The 27,277-nt window shown below is 45.4% G+C and overlaps 1 protein-coding gene across 3 annotated transcripts in view; it reads right to left on the bottom strand.

The window, feature by feature from the left end:
* Window positions 1–27,277, bottom strand: part of LOC121532285 (tetraspanin-9) — a 280,383-nt gene that overhangs the window by 128,116 nt on the left and 124,990 nt on the right. The window contains exons 1-2 of one of the 3 annotated variants that reach the window (XM_041838139.2): window positions 3,917–4,452; window positions 3,210–3,289 (exon numbers count right to left, since the gene is read on the bottom strand). In XM_041838139.2, the coding sequence (XP_041694073.1) occupies window positions 3,210–3,272 (63 nt within the window). In that variant the 5' untranslated portion in view covers window positions 3,273–3,289; window positions 3,917–4,452. Of the gene's footprint in view, window positions 1–3,209; window positions 4,453–27,277 lie in introns of those variants that run through there. The other 2 variants (XM_041838138.2, XM_041838137.2) reach the window with 2 other exon arrangements.

A 27,277-nucleotide genomic window follows, 5' to 3' on the forward strand; every position in this document is an offset into this window, starting at 1 on the left:
AGATACTCTGATACTCTAATCTGACCCCCCACCCCACCCCCTTCCCACCAGATACTCTGATACTCTAATCTGACCTAGCCCCGCCCACCTCCCTGCAGCCCAGACGAACACTAATCCCCATAAGTAAGAGAAGCCAGATGGTCACGAACAACTGCTGAAGAGGCCTGGAGATAAGTGCATTGGACATGCCTCCTACTAGCACTGACTTTGCTGATAGCTACTTTATTGAGGAAAAATGTACTTACTATGACTGAGATATGTGGTTGTCCCACCTAGCTATCTTCAGATGAATGTACTAACTGTAAGTCGCTCTGGATAAGAGCGTCTGCTAAATTACTAAAATGTAAATGTTATGTCTGGAGTGCCTGCCGCTGTTTACCTTGTGCTTAAAGTTACCACTGTAAGCCCTGTGGAGGAAGTGGAGGATGGGGGAGTATATGGGAGCTGGTGTGCGGCTCAGGGGAGGCCACTTCCGCACCACCACTCCAATCTGGGGTGTCAGAGCTGAGGCCCTGGGCAGGCAGAGTAACCTTGCGAGTGCCACAGAGAGAGCAGCTCTGTCCCAGGCGTGTCGTCAGGATACAGGGCTGCTTTTTACTCTTTCCCCCAGTCCTCATGCCCCTCTGTCTGTCCCTGAACTGGGGCCCACCACAGGCTTCAATCAGTTCCATCCCTGCCTCTAGACACCCAGACCACTATGGGGTCTGATACTGGGGCTGCAGCAGACAGACAGACAGACAGACAGAAAGAAAGAGACACTTGCTGCCTGCACAGAGAGACAGATAGATGGCCACCCAGGAAAACAGTGACTCCCCTGGGGCAGTGATTAAACTGTCATTAAAGGGAATCAAGGCGCCAAAACGACTATCAATCTCCTAGCAAGGTGCGTGATCATTAAGTGAACATTACCAGTGTGAGGAGCTCAATTACTGCACAGCGGGAGCCACAGCGCTAGTGAAAGCCCCCCAGCTGCTCCAGGAATTCCCCACTGATTAACACACACACACACACACACACGAATGAGAAGGGACACAATCTCCTCACATCATAAGGTGCCCTCAGCCCTCCTTAAGCTTACTACAAGCTCTACACAGACGCAAGATTCAGAGTGTTGCAGCCTCTGCTCAACAAATTAGAACTAGAGAACTAGTTTGTGGGGCTGCAGTTCGCAAATGATATTGTGCTTATCACCCTCATGGCAGTCAAGCAATGCATTCCGAAAAGAGTCGTTCACAATTTGGCAGTGTTGTCCCTTGGTTCCTTGATCTGATCTATAGGCTATATAGGCTAATTATCAACGTAGCCTATTTTTCATTGCTAACCAAATATAATATCAGCGACTGTTCAAACAGTAAACCGAACAGCAAGAATCCACCCAAAAAGGTATTTTGTTTAGAAGTAATAACTAGTGATTACAGGATATTGTGAAATGCTAGAACCTGCTGTAGCCAACTAGCTAGCCATGTGCTTTTTTCTCCGTGACCAAAACATGATGTTTAATTTTTTATTTTAGCTGACATGGGAATGAATACACAAGCAGCATATCAAACTCGGATAATGTTTTAGGTTACACCGGGAAGTATAAGAATATTTGCTAGGGCATATTTTTTATTATAAATCTGATTATTTCACATGGAGATGTGGGAAGCGAAAAAGGCTAGCTAGCTTGTTATGCTTTTAGCCAGGCTGCCAGCTAGCTACTACTAGCAAAGGAAGGCAACTCTTCCTTGCTTTCACGAAATGAAAAAATGAAAAAAAAAAAAAATTGCTATCGCACCCTTGTGAATGCGAGTGGGGACGGCAAAGATCTCATGTTACCAAATGGTGTCCACTAGTCCAAAAATCCCACTGTACCCACGCACGTAGATCAACGGAGTGAAGCTTTTAGTAACCTTTACTCTACCCAACCCCAGGAGGGTACATGCAGTGGTAGTAAGGCAGGTCTATGGGGACCAGCTCAGAGCCAAAGGCAAAGCCTCTTTACACACTCTTCCCTCCCACTCCTCCTCCCAGTGTGGAGCTAGAGCAGCAGGTTTTTAACGTGGGGGGTTTTACCGTCACCAATAGGGGTTAAGAACAGGTTTAGCCACACAGACCCCGGGGAAAGTGAGGGCAGCACTGACACAATGACCTCAGCCTAGCCTCTGATCCCTCCAGATTCCACACGAACTGTACACACACCTTGCCTAGAGTTACATTGGAATCTGCTCTGTGCTGTGGACAGTTGGTCTCGCCATGGTTCAGATATAATGTGCAGCAGCCTGAGCCTCAGATGTGCCCCAGATTGCAGGGTGCACGTAGTAGGCTAGTGCTGACGTGATTAGAGATGTTGACCCTGTGGTGTTGTCATGTTATTATGCTTCACGCATGATTGGCTCCACACAAAAGGCTCCGGCCCATCAACTAAGCCCCCGTAATCCACTGGTTAATTGGATGATGGGTGGAAGTGCTAGTAAAGATGTAAAAATATATATAAAAAATATTGTAAATTTTTGGGTAGCAGGGACCAATCTTTATATCAAAACAAAAAAAAATTCAATGTGTGAAATACAGAGTAAATAAAAACCACAAAGCAGATTAATCCTTTCCATCTCTTCTTCAGTGCCTCACCAAAATGAATGGAAACATTCTCAGTCATTCTAAATCATTCATAATCAATCCACAGATATGTCATGCATCCATCTCATATATGTAAGCAATGCCCCCTGTCCTTTGCCTAGACAACTTAACACGCTCAAATCTCCTAATGTTTGCAGTAAATCAGCAGCACCCATGAGGACCCATGTTGTAAAGCCATATGAATGAGTGGCAGCCCTTGCACCCCAGCAGAGCACCCACAGGGAGACATGGTGGAGCAACCATTTCAACGACTCAATGACAACCAGGAATAGTAATATGCAAATCTTATGAGCCCCAGCATAAATCTTTCTCTCACATACGCCTGAACAGAAATCTTTAAATGATCAGTATATTAGTTTACAAGTATTATGAAATATGGCATTTTATCATCTTGCCTTACTCATATCACTGTTAACCTAATGACTACTACTTTTAGATTTGTATCTGCTGAGTAACTTCCAGAACCATGTGTCAGCGTCACACTGCTTCTACATCCTAACAGATCTATAATTAGTACCCCCAAAAAGAGAGAAAGCATGATGGAGAGATGTGAAAGAGAATAATAAAATTATAAAATAATGTTTGCTTACCCAGAAGATGAGGTTGAAGAGGAACATCATGTACTTCAAACAGCAGAGACAGCCCCGTGCCATGTTGTACTTCTTGAACTCTAAAAGGAACACAAAGGATAGATCCAGGTAAAAGACCACGTATTTGCTGCCTTTGGGCGCCGTGTACTTGTTATTGCTGCTCTTGTCTCCTCCGACGTTGACACTGGTGTCGGCCGCTGTCCCAGCCTGCCCCTGTGCGGTGGCACCGCGCGGCCCCGTGGAGCCGTAGAACGCGCCGGCGGTGAAGCCGCGGCCGCCGAACGGGCGGCCAGACGTGGAGGCGCGTGCAAAGTCGGAATCGCGGCTATCCACGGACGGGCTGCGGTGAATGGCTGACTCCTCACTGCTGGACTTCTCCATGCTCTTGGGCTAACACTGCTGCTGAGGGGCTCGCTACCGTAACACACTCTACCATGTCTCAGAGATGAGAGGACACAACTCTCAGCCTCCAGCAGTCTACGCTCTCCCTTTCTGCTCTGTACTGGTTCTCTCCAAGCCCAGAAACTCTGAATCTTTCTATCCCCCCAACAATGGCGCAACTAAACTGGCTCAGGTTAGTAAAAGGAAGGAAAGACACAGGCACTATTCCCAGCTCTATGTGTCTTCTGCCCGGTGTCCAGTGTCTACTCTCATGCTTCTGAGTTAGCCATGCAGAGAAGTCCTAGTCCAGTGAGGAGAATTATTACCCTGATGAGTTACAGCAGGCTACGTCCTTGAGTCAGTAAGTTTCAATAGTGTCCCCTGGATCTCCTGTGCTCTCCTCTGCTGTGCCGTGTGTGTGCCTGTGGGAGCAGACCCCCTGTGAGTCTCTCTCTCCAGCTCTCAGCTGCTCCACTTCTTCCACCACGTTCCCTTCTCCCTGCTGCTGACCTCAGTACTGATTTTTGCCTGGGGAGCTGGAAACTTTTGCCCCCCCCCATTCAACACAATCCTGTATCTTTATTCCTCTCTCCTCTTCTTCTCCTCCTTTCCTGCGCTCTCTCAGTCCTCTGTGCTTTGCGCTCTCCAACGTGCTGATGATACTCTGATTCAGTTATTCTCTCTCTCTCTCCCCTCCTGTCTTCTCTATTGTATAATTTTGTGCTCAGCTGCTCAGTTCCCCGCTCTCTGCCTGTGCTGTCAGTGTCAGTCGCAGCGCATTGGCTGATATGTGCTATTATCGGCAAGATGCATCTAACAGGCATTCCCTATCCTATCCCCCTTAACTAGAGCACTGCCCTTGTCCCCCCCTCCTCCGCTCTCTGCTCTCCCTCTCACTCTCTCGCTCCCTGCCTCTCATCAGCCCCTCCCCGCTGCTGAGGGAGCAGCCAATGAGGCAGCTGCAGGCGGCTGCAGGCAACCCGGGCTCCTCCCCCTTGCCCTGACCATGTCTTTAATAAGCTGATCATAACACAGCTTTGACTATACAAGTTCAGCAATTTCCTCAGTGTTGTCTGTGCGTCAGGGGGTCTGGGAGGCCATTCATTAATACAAAAAATCATGAGTCCAGGGAAATGTGTGGGTGGTGTGGGTGAAGGAGGGGGGGTGCATGTTTCAGGGTGCGTTCCTCTGCCCAGGCGTTGCTGATGCATGCCAGATCTTACAATGTGTGGATAGGTATTTTTCAGCTAACCACATTATGTTATAGCAATCTGTCAGTCAAAGACACAGTTGATGACGTGGTTCGCAACAATTGGTTGATGCATGCAACGTCTGAGCAGGAGAACGCAACCAATATTTGCGTGTGACTGAGGGCTTCTCCTGTCAGTGTGGAACATATCAGCTCCTCTGATTACCTGCATAAAGATAGTGGACTTCTCTGGCGCTGACGATGCAACCTTCAATCCTGTGATTTCATTGCGACACTTACTATATTTACGGCCAATTAACTTTCACAGTGGCTATTTTCTATTTGTCATCAGAGCGCTATCATGATTAGGAGGATTACTGCATGCAGACTTGCAGAGGCTATGTGCAGCCTTGTCACAAAGTCGTCAGTTGCTCAATGCCGGCTCACTTCCATGTAAGGAGCACTGATAAATTGGCAGAGACCCAGCCTTTGGAATTATCGCACCATTTCAAGCATGGAAATGGGAGAGTGGCTTAAAGATACTAAACACTTTCCTATGGAAACCCAGGGTCAAACACAGACTATCTCAGTTGTTTCACACATGGAGCTGACAACATATTACAGCTCTAATATTCTAGAGCTCCGTCCTTACATTTATCTAACCCTCTGGTTTGAAATACAATCTCAGATGCCTAAATGTACATGATCTGTGAACAAAAAGAAAATGCATTTTACCAGATAAGACATCAAACCCCCACTGATAGAGAGGCCATTTCATTCATATTGTACATGCTGATTTTATGAGATGGGGATGAAAGATGTGCAACCTTTTTATACAGCGTTTGAGTTTCCTTTGCTATGCCACATCTTTTCCTTCAGAGAACTACTGTACAAACAACAGCAATACCATTATCTGTCCACCCACTCACATAGCCCTTTCACAGGGTTGGGTTTGTGAAAACAGCATAATCTTTAATCCGTACCTCTGCGCTGTGGTAATGGTCCCTCTCTCTGTCAGCAAGGTGAGATTAAGTGCTTGTGATGGCTGCAGCTCAGAGACAGATGGAGCAGAATTTCAACTGAATGGTCTTAAAGTAAACCCAGTAATGCCCTGTATACACAGAGATACACTAATTAATTTATCTTGTGTTTCTACAGAGTATACACAGCTCAAACAAGTCTGACATACTGTAGCTTGATGGAATTGTAGTGGTTAGAAGACAACACGAGACAAAATCACATTATACTAAAGTCTTAATTAGCCAGGAACAATGGAAGTGCTCCTCCAAATCACAAACCATTACGGTAATTAGCAAACTGGGGAAAAAAATACACATCTTATTTCCATTTACAATTAGCAATACCATACTTAAAATGGCACAGGTCTATAATTATAATTAAGTGGTATTAAAAGGTATGGAACTGGCAAACTTCCAATTGCTCCCAGTACTACCACATCTTTCTTGTAAAAAATGACTTAATGTCAGCGTCACTTTTCACGTCAGCCTGGTGTGGGATGAGAATTATGAAAGCAGTCCCACACAGATAGAGCAGGGGAGATTTTACCCACAATACCCTGTCCCTAGTGGTGCCATGGAGAGCTGAAGAAGCATTGGCTCAGCTCCCATGGGTCGTCTGATCACAGCCCGTCAGGCCCTTAACTATTAATTCAATATGTTGTATTTCGGTAGCCGCCGCCTCAGAGGAGGACATGCATTCATCAGAGCGCTATTGGGGCCCTTAGCTAGCGTGTGCTGCTGATGCCTCGACCAGACACAAGGGCACGTTCCTCCTCTCACTCCCACCTGAGCCAAGCGCAGCTCAGTTCATCGCCATCCACTCAACAGAAGAAAACAGAGAGGCATGGGGCTCTGAAGTCCTTTATTAGGCAACCAGAGGTTACTCAGATACTCAGAGAAACTCAGGAGAGACAAGATCTATAGCATAGAGCCAGAGGAGTGAGCATAGGAACAGTCGAGATACAGTGTATGTATGCGGTACAGCAGAGCAGGGTTGGACAGGGATTCTTTATTCTAACTTTCCCTCTGATGCTGAATAAACCTGGCAGCTCCATCAATACATGCTAAAAAGGCATACTGGAAGGCAAGCTTCGTGTTCAGTAGGAATTCATCTTAGAATCCTCCATTTCAGGGCTCTTCTAGCCAAGACACTGCTGCTTTTCTATCATGGTATGAAAGAGTATAACAAGATAATAAAAGTAGAAGTGTAAATATTAAATAGAGAGTGTTGGTTCTGGCATATCTGTGTGGAGCTCTATTGGACTAAAGTTTATGTAGTCTATCCAACATGGCTACACCGCCAGCACAACAGAAACAGTAGGGGGTGGAGGGCTAGTTCTTATTTATTTACACAGGAGGTTGGTGGCACCTTAATTGGGGGAGGACAGGCTCGTGTTAATGACTGGAGCAGAATAGGTGGAATGGTATCAAATACATCAAACACATGGTTTCTATGTGTTTGATGCCATTCCATATGCTCCATTCCGGCTATTATTATGAGCCGCTCAGCAGCCTCCTATGTTTAAGAAGCACTTCAATAATTAGACCAATAGTGCAAAGTTGTCTTAGGTGGATTGTTTCTTCTTAAACCTAAAGATAAATCTGTAGGATTAAGACTTGGGCAACTGCTCTTAACGGAATCCAAAACAAAACTATTTTCACATGAAGAAATTAGATGTGTGATCATAAGCCAAAAAAACATCCAAAACAATATATTTATTTTGTTTTACAATGAGCAAAAATATCAACGCAACATTTAACAATTTACTGAGTTACAGTTCATATAAGGAAATCAGTTAATTGAAATAAATAAATGAGGCCCTAATCTATGGTTTTCGCATGACTGGGAATACAGACATGCATCTGTTGGTCACAGATACCTTAATAAAAAGGTAGGGGTGTGGATCAGAAAACCAGTCAGTATCTGGTGTGACCACCATTTGCCTCATGCAGCGTGACACATCTCCTTCGCATAGAGCTGATCAGGCTGTTGATTGTGGCCTGTGGAATGTTGTCCCACTCCTCTTCAATGGCTGTGCGAAGTTGCTGGACATTGGCGGGAACTGGAACACGCTGTCGTACACGTCGATCCAGACCATCCCAAACATGCTCAATGAGTGACATGTCTGGTGAGTATGCAGGCCGTAGAAGAACTAGGACGTTTTCAGCTTCCAGGAATTGTGTACAGATCCTTGCAACATGGGGCTGTGCATTATCATGCAGAAACATGAGGTAATGGCGGCGGATGAATGGCACAACAATGGGCCTCAGGATCTCGTCACGGTCTCTCTGTGCATTCAAATTGACATCGATAAAATGCAATTGTGTTGGTTGTCCGTAGCTTATACCTGCCCATACCATAACCCCACCGCCACCATGGGGCACTCTGTTCACAACGTTGACATCTGTAAACCACTCGCCCACAGGATGCCATACATGCTGTCTGCCATCTGCCCGGTACAGTTGATTCATTCCATGAAGAGCACACTTCTCCAGCTTGCTAGTGGCCATCAAAGGTGAGCATTTGCCCACTGAAGTCGGTTACGACGTCGAACTGCAGTCAGGTCAAGACCCTGGTGAGGACGACAAGCAGGCAGATGAGCTTCCCTGAGACGGTTTCTGACAGTTTGTGTAGAAATTATTCGGTTGTGCAAACCCACAGTTTCATCAGCTGTCCGGGTGGCTGGTCTCAGACGATCCCGCAGGTGAAGAAGCCGGATGTGGAGGTCTTGGGCTGCCGTGGTTACACATGGTCTACAGTTGTGAGGCCGGTTGGACAGATTCTCTAAAACAACATTGGAGGCGGCTTATGGAAGAGAAATTAACATTAAACTCATTTCTGCAGTCAGCATGCCAATTGCACACTCCCTCAAAACTTGAGACATCCTTTGCATTGTGTTGTGTGACAAAACTGCACATTTTAGAGTGGGCTTTTATTGTCCCCAGCACAAGGTGCACCTGTGTAATGATCATGCTGTTTAATCAGCTTCTTGATATGCCACACCTGTCAGGTGGATGGATTACAGTATTTTGGCAAAGGAGAAATGCTCACTAACAGGGACATGAACAAATTTGTGCACACAATTTGAGAGAAATGTGCTTTTTGTGCTAAGGAACATTTCTGGGATTTCTTATTTCAGCTCATGAAACATGTGACCAACACTTTACATGTTCTGTTTATATTTTTGTTCAGTGTAGTTTAAAGGCTGTCATGAGCCCATTTTGAAGGTGCTAATTGAAATTAATGTCTGTCACATCTACGGTCAGACCGTTTAGACATTTAACACGATATCAGGCTCAAACTCATTGAGCTTTACTGACTCAGTGACCCTTGATGAACTCTCTCAACTGCCTACAGTATTTTAGGAGCCTGTTTTACATTTGAGTTAAAGTAAAGAAAATGTCATACATTGCTTACAGATTTGAGTTTCTTACAGTTAGAGTTTTAGACTAGAGCAGGGTTGGGCAAACTATATGCCCATTCAATCCGGCAAGCGGGAGGTTTGAGTAAAGAAATTGGGGGGATAAAAAACATTCCAGGCAACTCTTGGATGTCTAAAACTAGATAGAATGTATGTAGAATTAGAATGGGCCTATATATTTTCAAACATCCCTTTTTCTGGCATGCCAATTGATTTCGACAAACAAATCGGTCCCAAAGAAATCTGTGTGGCACTCCGTTTAATTTCAAAATTCCCGATGTGGCCCTCGAGCCAAAAAGTTTGCCCACCCCTGGAATAGAGTGACTTACAAGCAGGAGCAGGGAGGCAATTCTAAAGCCTTGCTGGAAAATGACTGCTTTGCTTCCCACTGCATATGTTTAACTGAATGCAAGGGGAAAATCCAAAGCAATATCCTAAACCCCAGGATTCACAGCGGGCAGCAAGGGGATACCAACTGATCTATGAAAATAGAGGTCAGCTCTTCAACAATCATTATTACCTGTCTTTTCTGTTCCAGCAAAAGAGAAATAGTCTTTACCCTATAGCCTACCACATACTGTTTGTGTGCCCTATGTATGTGTGTCCTATGTGACGTGATAGTAGATAATCACCACTGTGAAAGTCTCATGGAAGACTGAGCGTGTGAGTGGAATAGGACTACGAAGGGCCTGTTCGCCAACACTATCTCAGTTCTCATTCCCCCTAGTTACTCTATACACTCTATACACACTGGGACCAAGGCTGTTGCTGTGTACATGGAGGACAACATGGAAGACAACATGGAGGACAACATGGAGGACAACTTGGAGGATAACATGGAGGACATGTCAGGTGATAAAACAACCTAAATGGACCACACACTCAAATGTCACCGGGGGCCAAACTGAACAAACAAGAGGGGGTCATCCCTAATTTGTCAGACATGAGTCAGTCTCCCCCATGTCTGGCACCTCCCTGCCTATCATTCCGGCTGGCTAAAGGTTATTATACATAGAAATGTGGTCAAAGACTTACTGTCCTGTCCGTCCTTGTCAGTATGCTAATGAGCTCTATTCTGTCTGGCCCAATCGAATTGACAGACGTCAATCCAATCTGATATTTAAGATTCTGTCTTGGCCTTTTATAACAAAGTCTGACATCCACGTAATTGGGCAACGAGACGATAGCGAACATTTTAAGTCCCTCCCCGGTGACTTAAAACAATAAAGTCGATAAAGGTGTCTGGAGAGTGGAACCAATTAGGGATTCATGATGCTCCTCTTCTCAGCAGACCCAACTAGAGGGTGTGACAGCAGTGGTGAGCTCCCAGGAAATCAGTGTACATTTATGGTTGTGTTGTTAAGCATCAGACATTTCTAATAATGTCACAAGTTGCTACTCATGCGAGAAGTTTGCTTGTGGTTGTTTAAAAAAAGATAGCAGTGTTAAAGTGAATTTCACATGCGTTTTCACAAACACACTCAAGCGTGATACACACTGGTGTAGGTCTGTTTATTGTAATACAGTGGAAAACTCCCGCCTGACATCACCCATATTCTGAGCCAATAACTGCAGGAGAATACACGTTTGTGCTCTCTTGTCAACCGGAGAGTAAGGAAGCTATAGAGATGACAGAGCACACAGTCCACACACACCTAGAGAAGCCCCTAGAGAAGTCCCCCAGTCTAAACAGTAGACCTGCAGGCATGTCCATCAGACAGAGCTGCAGCAGATAAGAGGACAGGACAGGCAGGGCCCCACTAACAGAACAAACACAGGCTAGTCATTAGCATTTAGAGAAGAAACACAGCCCTTTTCTCTCCTGAAATACAACATATGCTACAAAAGATATCAGACTGTAGCTAAATAAGACAATTGGCGTTCAATAAGGCAACATGTTTGCGATGTTAAATACTATAGAACTGTATATGACGCCTGGAGTTGTACTGTAGCTCACATGAATCCAAAGATACACAAAAGAGATATGGTTAGTGACAGGGTTTCATGATTATTATGTTGATCAAAGGAGCAGAACAGCTAAGTCCTCTGGACAGTGGACGAGTTAATGTAATATTTAAAAGGCCCATAACGGTATATGAAAGAATGGAACGTCAGCAATATGAATCTTATTCAGTTCAGTGGGAAATCAGCAGAGTGTTGAAGTCAGACCCCGGTCATCGATTTATTGGCTGTAAGATCATTTAAAGTTCACTGTAAGCTTTGAATAGTGTGTGGAAACCATCCATTCGTCCTCAACATGAGCTAGATTCAACTCTTAGATTCTGAAGATTTGTGATTTTATTTTGCTTACTGTGGATAACACAAAGGTTCACGAGAAACACACATGCACCGACGTGCACATACGCACACGCATGCACGTACACTCTCGCAAGCCCACACATGATTATATTAAATAGCTCTTTTGTGCAGGAAAAATGGAACAAGGCAAAGCAAAGCAGAATAAGCCTTTGAATTAAATCACATTTTCAGGTGAACAACGCACACACTGCTTGGCTGCTGAGTTAGACAAATGCATCCCTGAGAGCTACTGTCTGTGATAAATGTTGAAAGTCATGGGTTTCCTACCCTCTGCCTCCTCTCTGTAATGCCTTGAATCCATTGTCTTGGAGAAACTGGGGACAAAGGATAATTGAAGCCATCAACCAAGCAAACCTACACAAGTCCCTATACACAGCCAGTACACTGCAGAAGGTTACCTGCAAAATTGCTGTGAGATGCAAAGCTTTAAAGCTACAATCTGGGATTTGTTTTAGCTTTAAGAGACAGGGGTCTCTTTTTAAAAGGTCATTATCAGTTACACTTGCCATGATGGATGCCTTTTCGTCTGCATGCTTCCACAAATCTAATAAAACACACACCGGAAATTAGCAACGGAAAAGAAAACGTCCACTTCTATAGTTAGTGACAGGGGGTTAAGTTACTGGCTCTAGACTACTAGGAGAAAAGACGAGTGATCCGGGGGGCTTTTATTTTGGGCCGGTAGGGAAAAGAGAGACAGATAAAGGGGGATGTGGTTTACGGCCCCCTGGCCTCACCGCATGGAACCATCCGTAACGTAATCATCTCTCTGGGCACATACTTTCATCCCTGTTTCCTAAGAACCTGTGGAGGCTATCCAGCCACAACCAAAGCCTATTTAGGGCTCTGGAGGTAAGTGATTATATCAGCAGTCAGTCTGGGCTTGCCCGCAGATGGAGCCTCTGTGAAGCAGTTTTCCTGTGGCGCCGTGCAGGCAATCTGACACATATTTAAATCTCCTCTGTGTTTCAGGGAAACAGGTTACAGGACACGGCATGGGACAAGGATAGAAATACATACACCGTCCTGGGCACTGGCTAGGACACTACAGAGAGATGGAGGGGGAAATAAAGAGATAGGGAGGTTAGAAAAGGGAGCGAGAGAGTGAGTGAGAGATGGAGAGAGAGAGAGAGACGGAGAGAGAGACAGAGAGAGAAAGATGGAGAGAGAGAGACAGAGAGAGTGATAAAGAAATGTGTGAGTAAGATATGACTAAAATTTAATACCCTCAGTTAAATTAATAATGTATGACTAATTAGTAGACTAGAGCTTATAGAGTTAATCAAATGTGTTTATATCCCAGCAACAGAGTATTTGTGTCTTGTAATTAGGCAAGCAGAAGTGCAAAACGATTTAAACCAAACAACAGGAGACTGGTTCCCAAAACACACAGGGAGAGGGGAGTGAAAAGGCTTTCAGGATATTGTGAGGACGCGATAACTGAAGAATGCAGCCTGCCCGAGCAAGGAGTAGACTATGATAAGAACGTGTGTGTGTGTGTGTGTGTGTGTGTGTGTGTGTGTGTGTGTGTGTGTGTGTGTGTGTGTGTGTGTGTGTGTGTGTGACCTGATGGTCAGGAGAGCAGAGGAAAATCACATGAGCTAGACCCAGGTGTGAACTTACATGATGTGTACAGTGGAAAAATACAGCCCGCCTACAGCAGGGTGGGATTTTTCCTCTGACGTGTGCGTATAAAAATATTGTACGACCATTTTGTTGCAGAGCGCTCTCATGAATAAATATGCTGACCATGAGCAGAATTGGGTCTTTGTTTAATTTATTTAAACTAAGAGATTTACAACCTTTTGGGAATTATTCAAAGATTTAAAAAGTAGTTCACTTCAACCATTGAGATAACAAAATTCTCGTAACAGAGAGAGATGGAGAGAGAGAGCAAGACGGAGAAAGAGACAGAGAGAAAGATGGAGAGAGAGACAGAGAGAGAGACAGAGAGAGATGGAGAGAGAGAGCGAGACAGAGAGAGAGAGCGAGACAGAGAGAGAGAGACAGAGAGAGAGAGATGGAGAGAGAGAGATGGAGAGAGAGCAAGACAGAGAGAGAGAGACAGAGAGATGGAGAGAGAGAGAGAGAGAGAGAGAGAGAGAGAGAGAGAGAGAGAGAGAGAGAGAGAGAGAGAGAGAGTTTGAGTTTTAAATAATCTTTATTGGGTCTGGGAGCCCACCACACAAATACTCATACAAAACCGTATTTACACATCAATTAAAAACACAACTCCAATTCCTCCTCCACAGTAACTGAACACAACAGCATCTGAATGCCCCATATACTCATAAACAGATCAATATTGTTGACCAGTTTATAATAGGCAAACTCAATTCTTAGTCTTGCTGCCAACATTCCCTCCAGCATTCCCACCACATCCACAGACCCCTGTCCCCGAATACTGTTCTTTCGGGTCTTCCATATGGCTAATTTTGCTGCCCCTAACACAAAATTAAGCAACACAACTACAGCTTTCTGACTAAACCTGTACTTTGGCCCAAATATGTACAGTTGGGAAGAGAAAACCTCTCCCAGAGCTGAGAACCAATTAGTGATCAGGTCAATCATCCCGACCAACCTGGGACACTGTAAAAACAGATGTGCCAGAGTTTCAGGTTCAGCACAGAATGGACACTCCTCCCCAACAGTAGGATCCAGGTGTACCAGATACATGTTGGTGGCTATGGCTCCATGTATTATCCTCCATTGGAGGTCAGCTGTCCTCTTATCAATAGGCAGTTTGTATAGTGTTCGCCAACAGCCTTTTGGGAGGCACCTGGACCAAGCACACCCGCCCACCTCGTCGATTTTACCCCTTCCAGGGAAGAGGCATGGGACACCTTTACACATATTCTGTACATGGCCTTCTTTCCCACCTCCTTGAACTCCCCCCAGCTCCGGGGTATCGAAGGAAAGCAGCATCCCCACGTCCTCCTCGAATGCCCCCGCCGCAGCACTAACAATCAGTGCAGGGAACACATAATCCAGACCCTCCTTCCACCGATCAGAATTGGAAGTGTCAGTCACATACTGCAGATGAAGTACTGGCAAGGAATCACAGACCTCAGCGACGACCTTCCTCAGTAGGCGAGACGATCGGATCCCCGCTCTTTCTCCCAGCTCCTCCAACGACCTATTCCTGTTCCACATCAGATGACCCAGCTTAGTACACCCCACGCCTAACAGGCATGAACGTAGGCTAGCTGAACCCAGAACACGGGACTGGATGGCAGTGTTGTGAAAAAGAGGCTCTTCAAAAAGCCACATCCCTGGTGGCGTGCAGGCCTTACGGGACTTGACCAGAACTCTCCAAGCCTGCATAACAGACTCATAAAATGGAGTCAGGCCAGGCAACTCACCCCCCTCCAGCTTTAAGAGGAAAAGGTGCTTGTCTAAGCCCAAACAGCCCGCTCTCCTCATCAATGCGTAGGCTGTGTCAACCCAGCTAGAACCGTCACTGTACAACAGTCTCTGGGCTGCTTGAAGCCGGAAAGCCATGATCCTGGAAGAAATGTCCACCAGGCCTTGCCCACCCTCGTGCAGTGGCAGGTACAGGGCTGAAGCTTTAATCCAATGTTGTCCAGACCAGAAGAAATTGACAAGGGTCCTCTGAAGCTCTTGTATCAGACCCTTTGGTGGCTGTAAAATCATTAGTCTGTGCCACAGGGTAGAGGCAGCTAGGTTATTAGCTACCAGTACCCTTCCCCTATAAGACAGCTGGGGCAGCACCCATTTCCATCTTGACAGTCTGGCACACACTTTCTCCACTACACCCTCCCAGTTCTTTTTCTGAAAGACATCGGAGCCTAGAAAAACCCCCCAAAGTCTTCATCCCATCTCTGCCCCACTGAAGCCCCCTGGTAACCGTGGAGGCGGACCCCATCTGAAGCTGGCCTGCCCACAGCGCTTCACTCTTTCCCCAATTGACTCTAGCTGAGGAGGCCCCCTCATACACCTTTAAAGCGTCTGAGAGAACCTTAACATCCTCACCCCTGTAATAAAAACTGTCACGTCATCTGCATACGCAGACAGTGCTATCGTGGGACCCTTCATTACACCTGGCACAGAGAAACCAGTAAGCTTCGCTCTTAAAAAACAAAGCATTGGTTCAATCGCCAGACTGTATAACTGCCCTGAAATTGGGCATCCCTGCCTGATGCCCCTTTGGACAGGGATGGGACAACTCAAACCACCCCCACCTTCACCATACACGAGGCCCCAGCATACAGTAACTTCATCCAAGACAAAAAAACATCCCCAAACCCAAAGGCTTTCATTGTTTTAAACAAGTACTGGTGGTCCACACGATCAAAAGCCTTCTCCTGATCCAAAGAAAGTAAACCCACATTTACATCAGACAGTTTACAAATGTCCAAAACATCTCTTATTAGAAACAAGTTGTCAACAATAGAGCGATCAGGTACACAGTAGGACTGGCCCTTGTGGACCAACAATCCCAGATACTCTTTCAACCTGTTTGAGAGACATTTAGAAACAATTTTATATTCTGCACACAGCAAAGCAACAGGTCTCCAATTTTTATGAGAGCCAAATCCCCCTTTTTTGGCAACAGTGAAAGTACCGCACGTTGACAAGATACAGGAAGAGAGCCCTCATGAAAAGATTCACACACCACTTCATAAAAATCCTCCCCAATAGACCCCCAAAAGTGCTTGTAAAACTCAGATGGTAAACCATCAATGCCAGGGGCTCGGCCTGTTGAGAGCTGCATAACTGCTGTGGACAGCTCTTGCAGTGTAATGTCAGAGTCCAATGCGCCTCTTTGCTCAGGTCCCAATTGAGGAAGACCGTGTAACAACTGTTCAGTACACCGAGAGTCACAATCCTCCGCCTTATAGAGGGCAGAATAGAAATCCACGGCATGTTGACGCATTTCACTGTCATCCGTGGTCACCTTCCCATCAGGGAGACGAAGGCAGACCATCTGTTTACGTTGCAATGTCGACTGTCCTAGGTTTAAAAAAAAGCACTAGGAGCATCCATATCCTTGAGGGAAGCGAAACGAGACCTAATCAAGGCACCCTTCACTCTTTCATGCAGAAACGACCTCAATTCATGTTTCTTGTCCTGTAAGTTCATGACTAGTCCGGGGTCATTCTGAGTGAGCAACTTCAATTCAATAGATTTTATGTTCTGCTCAAGGGCCCTGATAGTCTCTTTAACTTCAATTCGAGACAGAGCAGTATACTGTTGACAAAATAATCGTATTTGGGCCTTCCCAACCTCCCACCATTGTCTCAAGGACTCAAAATTCCCTTTTGTAACCCTACATTTTTCCCAAAACAACAAAAACCTTTCACAAAACATGACATCATGTAACAATTTAACATTAAAATACCAATAAGATGATGACCTTCGTGGACAGGACAAGTGAATATCAACAGTGACAATATGGTGATCAGAGAAACCCACAGGAGTAATGTCACACCTTCCAACCCTACTACAGTATTGCTCAGATACATACAACCTGTCTAACCTTGCTGCACTGACATGACCTTCATTAACTTTTAGCCATGTGTACTGCCTAACTTTTGCATTCCTTACTCCACACATCAGAAAGCTCAAACTCAGTTAATAGACCAGACAGACAAATTGCTGACCGCAGGTGAGGTTCTTCAGCGGTGCGATCAACAGTAAAATCCACTGTACAGTTCCAGTCCCCCTAAAACCATACACCCCTCTTGGTCACACTGTCTTAAGGTTTCCTTTATTTTATCAAAACCAACAATACGCTCTGTACCCTCATTAGGAGCATAAACATTCAAAAAAACAAACAAAAACCCCATAACATCCACCTTGACCAATAAAACCCGACCCTTGACAATCTCTGTTGTAGATACCACAGTCACCCCTAAGCCTGAAGAAAACAAGATTGCCACCCCAGCACTGAAATTAGTACCATGACTGAGTATATGCTGCCCCTCCCACCACATACCCCAGTCAGCCGCATTTTCCTCATCACTATGTGTCTCCTGTAGGAAAACTACATTAAGCCTTTTCTGTTTTATTACTTCTAATACCCAAGCCCTCTTATTCCTGTCCCTTCCTCCATTAATGTTGAGAGAACCTACCCTTAGTACCTCCATATAGAAAAGAAAAAGGAAAAGCAGAAGATACCACAGAGAAACCAGACAAAGAGAATAGAACACCCTATGAGGCATAATCATCATCATTATTTAAATTTTCTCTTAACCTGACCACGTTTCCCACCACCCTTTGCTGCTGCAACAGCAGTAACAAATTTCCTCAAGCGAAACCGCTTCTTCTCACTCAACTGGTCTAACCCCACCGTCTTCTGTAACATCACAGCTGACCTCACAAACTTATAAACATCAAAATAATCTGCCAATTTGACAGATTTCCCAAAAGTCTGATCCAGAAACCCTTTTACCTCCTCTAGATCGTAAATTGAGTCCTCACCAGCTGATACCGTATCAAGAGAGATATCCATATCCATGTCCTTCTCCTGATCCTCCTCAACTGAGGCCACAGACCACTGACTCCCCTCTACCACATCCCTTTCAACACTCCCCCACTTGCACCCCATCACTCGTACCAGGCATCTCCTCCACTACCTGGGAGACTAGCCCCACCTGAACCCCATTACTCGTAGTGGGCATCTCCTCCACTACCTGGGAGACTAGCCCCACCTGAACCCCATTACTCGTAGTGGGCATCTCCCCCACTACCTGGGAGACTAGCCCCACCTGAACCCCATTACTCGTAGTGGGCATCTCCTCCACTACCTGGGAGACTAGCCCCCTGTAACCCAGCACTCATAGTGGGCATCTCCTCCACTACCTGGGAGACTAGCCCCCCCTGTACCCCAGCACTCATAGTGGGCATCTCCTCCACTACCTGGGAGATGAGCTCCACATGAACCCTCTCCTGTAACCCATTACTTGTAGTGGGCATCTCCCTCCACTACCTGGGAGATTAGCTCCACATGTACCCCCCTCCTGTACCACAGCACTCGTACTGGGCACCTCCTCACCAGTCTGAGGAAATGGCCCTTCAGATCCATCCTTACCTTCTACAACAAAAAAATCCCCCTGCATAACATTTCCCTCTGGTACAAGTTGCACTTCTGTGCCCTCAACACGGACAACTTGTTCCTCAGCAACAGATGCGTGCGGCTGCTCTACCACTGTCAGCCCACCTCTCCCTACATCAGTGGGCCCAGGCGTTACGAGGACCACCTGCGCCCCTCCCTCTGCCTTCTCCCTTTTCGGGCAAGCATGTCGCTTATGACCAACATCCCCACACTCAAAACACCGTTGACTACCTGTACTAGCATAAGCCATATACAATCTATTGTCATACTTGACTTTAAACGATAACTCCAAAGTCTGTTCCGGTGAGTCCAAAAACATAAACACCTGTCGCCGAAACGACATTACCTGTTTCAACGCCGGGTGTTTGCAACCCAATGGGACAACCTTAATTGAACTTGCAAACTTCCCAAAGCGCAATAACTCGCGCTCCAATAGCTCATTTGGAATGAACGGCGGTACATTTGAAATCGTTACCCTTGTTGACGGAGAAAAAGCGACGTAACTTGAATAAACATTCCTTTAAGAAGTATGCCATGCTCAACCATACGATCAACAAGGCGCTCTTCTTTAAGAAATACCACCACCGCTTTATTCATCCATGACGCATAAGCAACATTCTCATATCCTACCTTCTCTCCTACGGCGACCAAAACCTCTTCCACCGTGACAGTAGCTTCAGTAACACACCTAAAGCCGTGCCGAGTGACAGGGACGGCGTCCCGATTCGGGCCGCCATCCCCACCAAAATCAGGGTAATTTCGACACGAAAAACAATATACTTAATTCTACCGCAACAAAAAAATAGAAATAATAACCTTAATCATGCATAGAAGAAAAAAAGGATATCACCAAGAAAAGGAAAACCCAGGATATCTAACTCTACACAACACTTCGCACTTAGCACTCACTCAAACAATTCCCAGCACGCACCAAACACTCCCAGCATGCAGAGAGAGAGAGAGAGAGAGAGAGAGAGAGAGAGAGAGAGAGAGAGAGAGAGAGAGAGAGAGAGAGAGAGAGAGAGAGAGAGAGAGAGAGAGAGAGAGAGAGAGAGACAGAGACAGAGACAGAGACAGAGACAGAGAGGTAGATAGGCTCAGCCAGTGGTTCTGGCCTGGGTCAGATCCTTTATTAACCTGGTGGAAGAGAAGACGAGAGGGGCCCTAAAGATCCCTCTGTGGTTTTCCACTAAGGCTCGGGCTATGGAGTCTATGGCAAATCCCATAGACCCATAGATCTGTAGTGTTAGGCTCTCTGTCTGTCCATGGTTCATGATTAAGGGGTCAGCTTGCAGAAAGGTTACCTGGGTTTAATATGGAGCTGCTACAGTGGGAAACAACTGGTACACCACATGTGGCACAGTATGTGGAGTGTCCTATACATGAGAGTTAGTCAATAATACCAGGCAGAACAGGGTAGTAGCTACAGGATTCCAACCTGCTGACACAGCGGCGAAAGGTCAGGTGAATCACATCGATATTTCAGGGGCTGTCACCTACAATGCAAACAAAGGAAGGGGTGTCGACGTGCTGCTGTGTTGAGAGAGAGAGGGATGAGGGAACATGGAGAGAACATGCGTCCGTCTATTTGTTCTGTTCAGAGAGGACAGACACAGCAGCTAGATGCCTGAGGAGATTTCCCATTGTGCTCCTGCTCCGTACCACAAATAATGCCATTCTTCAATCCTCTAATACTGCCTGTTGTTGGCTGCTCTGATTTACTGTTTTATGTTGTATATACCGGACCTCCATACTATTAGCATATCAAATTATAATAAAATACCACATGTATGCTCACATACAGTACTACCCCAAGGGATGAGTGCCATACTGATCATAGAGCAGGACCCAACAGGCTCAAACAGCTCTATCTATATGAAGAATCTAAAGGTAAAGAGCCTTCCTCCAGTCCACTCCAACCAGCCCACTGGCACTGATGCCTGCCTGCTGAAAACACACAGATAAGTTCCCCTAGTAGAGCCCAGGTTCTCAGACCCACCAGCTGGGCAGCACCTCCACTCGATATGGCCAGATGTCAGCAGCCTGTGTACTTTGAACTGTGTTTGTGTGTGTGTATGTGTGTGTATGTGGTTGTGTGTTTGTGAACTGGCTGCTGGCTGCTGGCCCAACCCAATATGGCCCTGGGTCAACCTGGGCAGCCACAATGTCCTGGCTGTGCACCTATGGACGGACAAACACAGGGCAGCCAGGAGACCAGATCAGCAGTAAGCAGAACCGGCCAAGCCCTAATCCAGGCCTTAGACACCCCAGATGGTGTGGAGAGCAAATGGTAGTACAGGGGAGCGGAGCAAGCAGCGGACCACGGCTCCCCGGATACCTTCTATTTTGATAAGCATTAGAGAAGCCATCCAGTAGGGTAGGGGTCATCAACTAGATCATTTGTACTCAGCAAATTGACGCAAGAAGCACAAACAGATATTGTATTTGACAAAAACATAATACTTTCAAACCTTGATTACATTGGTACACAATCACATACAGTATGTCTCTCTATTTACGAGTGGAAATATTTGGGAATATACTTCCTAAACTAAAATAATTTTGAGGTGAATTCCTAGTGATTTTACAGTGTTTTATTTGGGGGGCCAAATAGAATCGGCCACGGGCCGCCAGTTGATGATCCCTGTAATAGGGGATTATGGCGCTGGTCCAAGGAAGAGGCCAGCCCCCCTCTCTGACATGGACATGCTCCACTACTGATATGAATCAACAACTGCTGCTAATAAACCTGACAGTGCACGGAGGAGAACCCACTCACAGGAAACACTGTATGAGGCACAACCAGAGAGTCACTCAATGAAGTGCTTCATCTGACAAAGTACCCCCATTCAGAAAGTACCTGTACAATGAAATTCCCTGGTGGTTTCCAACTCCATACCAAAGTGAAACACCAGGCCAAAGAAAATAGTTGATTACATTGTAAAGTGAAAGAAAATAAATCTTGAACGGATGCATGTTTTATGCAACGGGGCACTTCATGGGTAAAATCTAGCCTCTTCACCTCGCTGCCTCTGCGGATCCACAGAGATCCCAGCAGCAGATGTCTCCGTGTGCCGTTACCGCCGTAGCTCTTTGGTGTGGAACAACCTCGGGATGAACGCCATCACCATCCAAACCTGCTGAATACCAAAGAGCATTGCCCTAATCTGTCAACACAACATATTTACCGCACCTCACACTTTCTCTCGCACTCTCACTCCTGCAGCCTCCCTGTGGATTTCTAGGAGGTAAATAAACCGCAGATACAGAAGACTGAGTTTGATGTTTTACACTCCTGTTAGACAGTGATATGAATATTGAACAGAGTCCACGGTTAACATCTGATATTAAACTAACCAGATGATGGAATAATCAATTACCCACATTTATTCATTTCCCTCACAAAAACAACTCTGTCCTGCTAATAGGCAGTGTATATGAACATATTGCGCCTGGCCCTGACAGATTTTCTTAATTAAAGTCTGCAGAAGGAGGAAATTCTCTTGAGGGCTTAAGTTTAAATTAGCTCAGGCTACTTCTGTTATTACACTAATACGTACTGTGCTGAGGGCTCCCAATTTCACACAGCCCTCTGAGCATTGTTGATGCTAAATTGACTTCTTCTTCTTGTACTCCAAGCAAGCAAGAGTTTGGCAGTGAGATATATTGAAATACAATTGCTTGTAGATGATTTCAATAAAACATCTTTATCGTTTCCCAATATATGGGAGGGTGGGAAAGTACATTACGTATTAATGTTTTAAATACATCCATTTATGCATATATATGTTACACACAGCTATAGGTAAATAATAAGGGACAAATTAACATATCATTCTCTTGGCGGAGTGCTTTGAGTGAGACTGGGTACGACAGCTCTCCAAAACTTCAGAGGAAAGTGGCAGGCGGGGAGAGGCATGCAAACCCAGTCTGCCACTCTGTCATCAATTTTAAATCACTCTCAGGAGCACAAGTTATCGCTCAAAATGATTTAGGGCCATTAAATAGCTTCCCCCAGAGCGCCCATGGCCTAGGATTATAATATCTGCCCCCCATGTGTAAAAATCATCATCTTGCATCTTGAAAAATTAACCCTGTCTGAAACATTTCCAAGACGCACTTGGGCTGTCTAATGTGACTCTAATGCAGACAGGCACACTTCCTCCATTATAAATCTAGGTGAGAGAGATAAAGAGAGAGAGAGAGAGAGAGAGAGAGAGAGAGAGAGAGAGAGAGAGAGAGAGAACAGCAGACCCACACGCTTTTACCATTTTATGACATGGCTTTCTGGATGGAGACACCTTGGATATGCACATTATGCAGTGTGTGGTTTTCCTGCAGATCTGGAGGGCCTGGCTGTTCAATGCCTTGAGTCGTCCAGGTAAAAATATTCTGCAGCTGTTGCTGCAGTGCTGGATGACAAGTCACAGCACACGGCCCTCTAATAAAGCCTAAATCACTTCCCAACATTCAGCACTACATACTATACTGTTTCACACCGCAGGCTTTAACCACACACACCATTAGAAATCAGATACAGGTTCTAAGACATAACCTGCCTACAGAGATACTGTATGTTTAATGCAGGCCTCAAGTTCCTCTTCTCACATTGACTTTTTCCACATTTTGTTGTGCTACAAAGTGAGATTAAAATGGATTTAATTGTCATTTTTTGTCAACGATCTACACAAAATACTCTGTATTGTCAAAGTGGAAGAAAAATTATAACATTTGTAAAGAATTAATGAAAAATAAAACACTAATATATTTACATAAGTATTCAACCCCCTGGCTCAATACATGTTAGAATCACCTTTGGCAGCAATTACAGCTTTCTGGGTAAGTCTCTAAGAGCTTTCCACACCTGGATTGTGCAACATTTGCCCATTATTCTTTTCAAAATTCTTAACGCTCTGTCAAATTGGTTATTGATCATTGCTAAACAACCATTTACAGGTCTTACCATAGATCTTCAAGCAGATTTAAGTCAAAACTGTAACTTGGCCACTGACGAACATGCACTGTCTTCTTCGTAAGCAACTCCAGTGTAGATTTTAGGTTCTTGTCCTGCTGAAAGGTGAATTAATCTCCCAGTGACTGGTGGAAACCAGACAGAACCAGGTTTTCCTCTAGGATTTTTCCTGTGCTTAGCTCCATTCCGTGTCTTTTTTATCCTGAAACACTCCCCAGTCCTTAACGATTACAAGCATACCCATAACATGATGCAGCCACCACTATGCTTGAAATTATGGAGAGTGGTACTCAGTAATGTGTTGTATTGGATTTGCCCCAAACATAACACTTTGTATTCAGGACAAAAATGTAAATTGCTTTGCCAATTTTTTAGCAGTTTTACTTTAGTGGCTTGTTGCAAACAGGTCATATGTTTTGGAATATTTTTTATTCCTTCTTTTCACTCTGTTAATTAGGTTAGTATTGTAGAGTAACAACCGTGTTGTTGATCCATTCTCAGTTATCTCCTATCGCAGCCATTAAACTCTCTTTTAAAGTCACCATTGGCCTCATGGTGAAATACCTGAGTGGTTTCCTTCCTCTCCGGCAACTGAGTTAAGAAGGACGCCTGTATCTTTGTAATGACTGGGTGTATTGATACGTAATAACTTCAATTAATAACTTCACCATGTTCAAAGGAATATTCAATGTCTGCTTTTTTTGTACCCATCTACCACTAGGTGCCTTTCTTTGCAATGCATTGGAAAACCTCCCTGGTCTTTGTGGTTGGATCTGTGTTTGAAATTCACTGCACGACTGAGGGATCTTACAGATAATTGTATGTGTGGGGTACAGAGATGAGGCAGTCATTCACAAATCATGTTAAAGCACACAGTGAGTCCATGCAACTGAGACTACTCTTCTCTGTGTTACGGAGGCTCTCCGCACTGCTAAAGCTAACTCTCGCTCCTCTGCTCATATCCTTCTAGAACTATCTGCTGCCTTTGATACTGTGAACCATCAGATCCTCCTCTCCACCCTCTCCGAGTTGGGCATCTCCGGCGCTGCTCACTCTTGGATTGCGTCCTACCTGACAGGTCGCTCCTACCAGGTGGCGTGGCGAGAATCTGTCTCCGCACCACGTGCTCTCACCACTGGTGTCCCCCAGGGCTCAGTTCTAGGCCCTCTCCTATTCTCTCTATACACCAAGTCACTTGGCTCTGTCATATCCTCACATGGTCTCTCCTATCATTGCTACGCAGACGACACACAATTCATTTTCTTCTTCTGATAACCAGGTGGCGAATCGCATCTCTGCATGTCTGGCAGACATATCAGTGTGGATGTCGGATCACCACCTCAAGCTGAACCTTGGCAAGACGGAGCTGCTCTTCCTCCCGGGGAAAGACTGCCCGCTCCATGATCTCGCCATGACGGTTGACAACTCCATTGTGTCCTCCTCCCAGAGTGCAAAGAACCTTGGCGTGACCCTGGACAACACCCTGTCGTTCTCCACTAACATCAAAGCGGTGACCCGATCCTGCAGGTTCATGCTCTACAACATTCGCAGAGTACGACCCTATCTCACACAGAAAGCGGCACAGGTCCTAATCCAGGCACTTGTCATCTCCCGTCTGGATTACTGCAACTCGCTGTTGGCTGGGCTCCCTGCCTGTGCCATTAAACCCCTACAATTTATCCAGAACGCTGCAGCCCGTCTGGTGTTCAACCTTCCCAAGTTCTCTCATGTCACCCCGCTCCTCCGCACACTCGACTGGCTTCCAGTTGAGGCTTGCATCTACTACAAGACCATGGTGCTTGCCTACGGAGCTGTGAGGGGAACGGCACCTCCTTACCTCCAGGCTCTGATCAGACCCTACACCCAAACGAGGGCACTACTTTCATCCACCTCTGGCCTGCTAGCGCCCCTACCTCTACGGAAGCACAGTTCCCGCTCAGCCCAGTCAAAGCTATTCGCTGCTCTGGCACCCCAATGGTGGAACAAGCTCCCCCACGACGCCAGGACAGCGGAGTCACTGACCACCTTCCGGAGACACTTGAAACCCTACCTCTTTAAGGAATACCTGGAATAGTATAAAAGTAATAATTCTACCCCCTACAAATAAATACAAATAATAATGATAATATTGGCTATCATAAGTTGAATGCACCAATTTGAAAGTCGCTTTGGATAAGAGTGTCTGCAAAATTATGTAAATGTAAATGCAACTCCTAAACTTAATTAGGCTTTCCATAACATAGGGGTTCAATACTTTTTGACTCGAGACATTTCAGCTTTTCATTTTTCATTCATTTGTAAACATTTTGAATAACATCATTCCAATTTGACATTATGGGGTATTGTGTGTAGGCCAGTGACCATAAAGAAAAACAATTCTGGCTGTAAAACAACTAAATGTGGAAAAAGTCAAGGGATGTGAATACTTTCTTAAGGCACTGTACATACCCCAACGTATATGTGCATTCATGAATCAAGATGGCGTTGAGGGCTTTTTATGTTTGGGTCCTGACTTACTACTACTTCCATAGATAATGGTGGCAGAGAGGAGTCAACAGGGAACTTCATGATCTTTCTCATCACAGTCCTGCTCCAAGAACACTGCATCCAAATCTCCAGTTCCAGTTCAACACCTCTCTGACATGAGCCTGGAATCTGCATCCTTATTAATATTCATAACGAGTCAGATTTAAAACTGCATCCAATTATACTTGATCATTTTGTGAGTGACTCAAGCTGGCTGCCTGATTGCAGTAACCAGAGAACTGCCATGACACCATGACTTCCCCAAGGTCGTGTTCATTAGGCACCAAACGGAAGAAAACTCACTGAAACAGGGAGGGACTACCTGGACTTGTCCAAATACATTTTCTGTTGCAAAATGTTTTAAAGCACTCTGGTTTCGTGCCCTAATGAACACGACCAGGTTATCTGGCAGAGCGAGAGAGAGCAGCAGCCTTTACGACGGCTATAATATTCACAGTGCTGAGCAATAAGGGACGATACCAGCATCGCGATACTCGTTAGTATCGTGGCAAGGAAACAAAACACGAAGCAGATTTAACTTCTTTATGTTGTCATCCAGAGTCACATTTATTTATACTGGTATTGTCACAGCCCTATGAGCCATGGAGCTGAAGATGTGTCCAGGAGCAGCTCTGTCTATCGGGGGCCCTGGGGAGGGTCAGGAGGGCTTGGATGGCTGCATTATTATGACAAGGTGAGTACACTCAGCCTCAAACCTGACAGCTAGGGAGGCAACCCTTAGGTCACGCCTAGAGGAGACGTCTGCGGGTAACATTGACAACCTTCACAGTCACACCGCAGTTACACATTGTGACTCGCCTCCCGCCTCTCTCCCTCCCATTTTCACTTACTGACGCATTTTTCCCAGAGTCATATTTCATTGTGATTTGACTAAATCTTCTAGGCCACCTTGAGAGGAGCACATGGATGGAACACACCCTGATTGAATTATCTCTAAACTGTGCTGAGTGCTGACATTGCAGTGGTAAGAGGTATTTCTGAGGAAGAGGTTTCACACTCTTAGTCATTTGTAAGGATTTTGACATTCCCATATCTGGAATCATCAAAACTAAAAGTGAACAGCAAGGTGCTTCAGAAATAATTCAGCCGAGGCAGCAGCAACGCAGGAAATTACTTTGTTTATTTCTCTACTTAATGTTCT

This window comes from Coregonus clupeaformis, chromosome 19, assembly GCF_020615455.1.
Source record: "Coregonus clupeaformis isolate EN_2021a chromosome 19, ASM2061545v1, whole genome shotgun sequence".
In the NCBI taxonomy this organism is placed as follows: domain Eukaryota; kingdom Metazoa; phylum Chordata; class Actinopteri; order Salmoniformes; family Salmonidae; genus Coregonus; species Coregonus clupeaformis.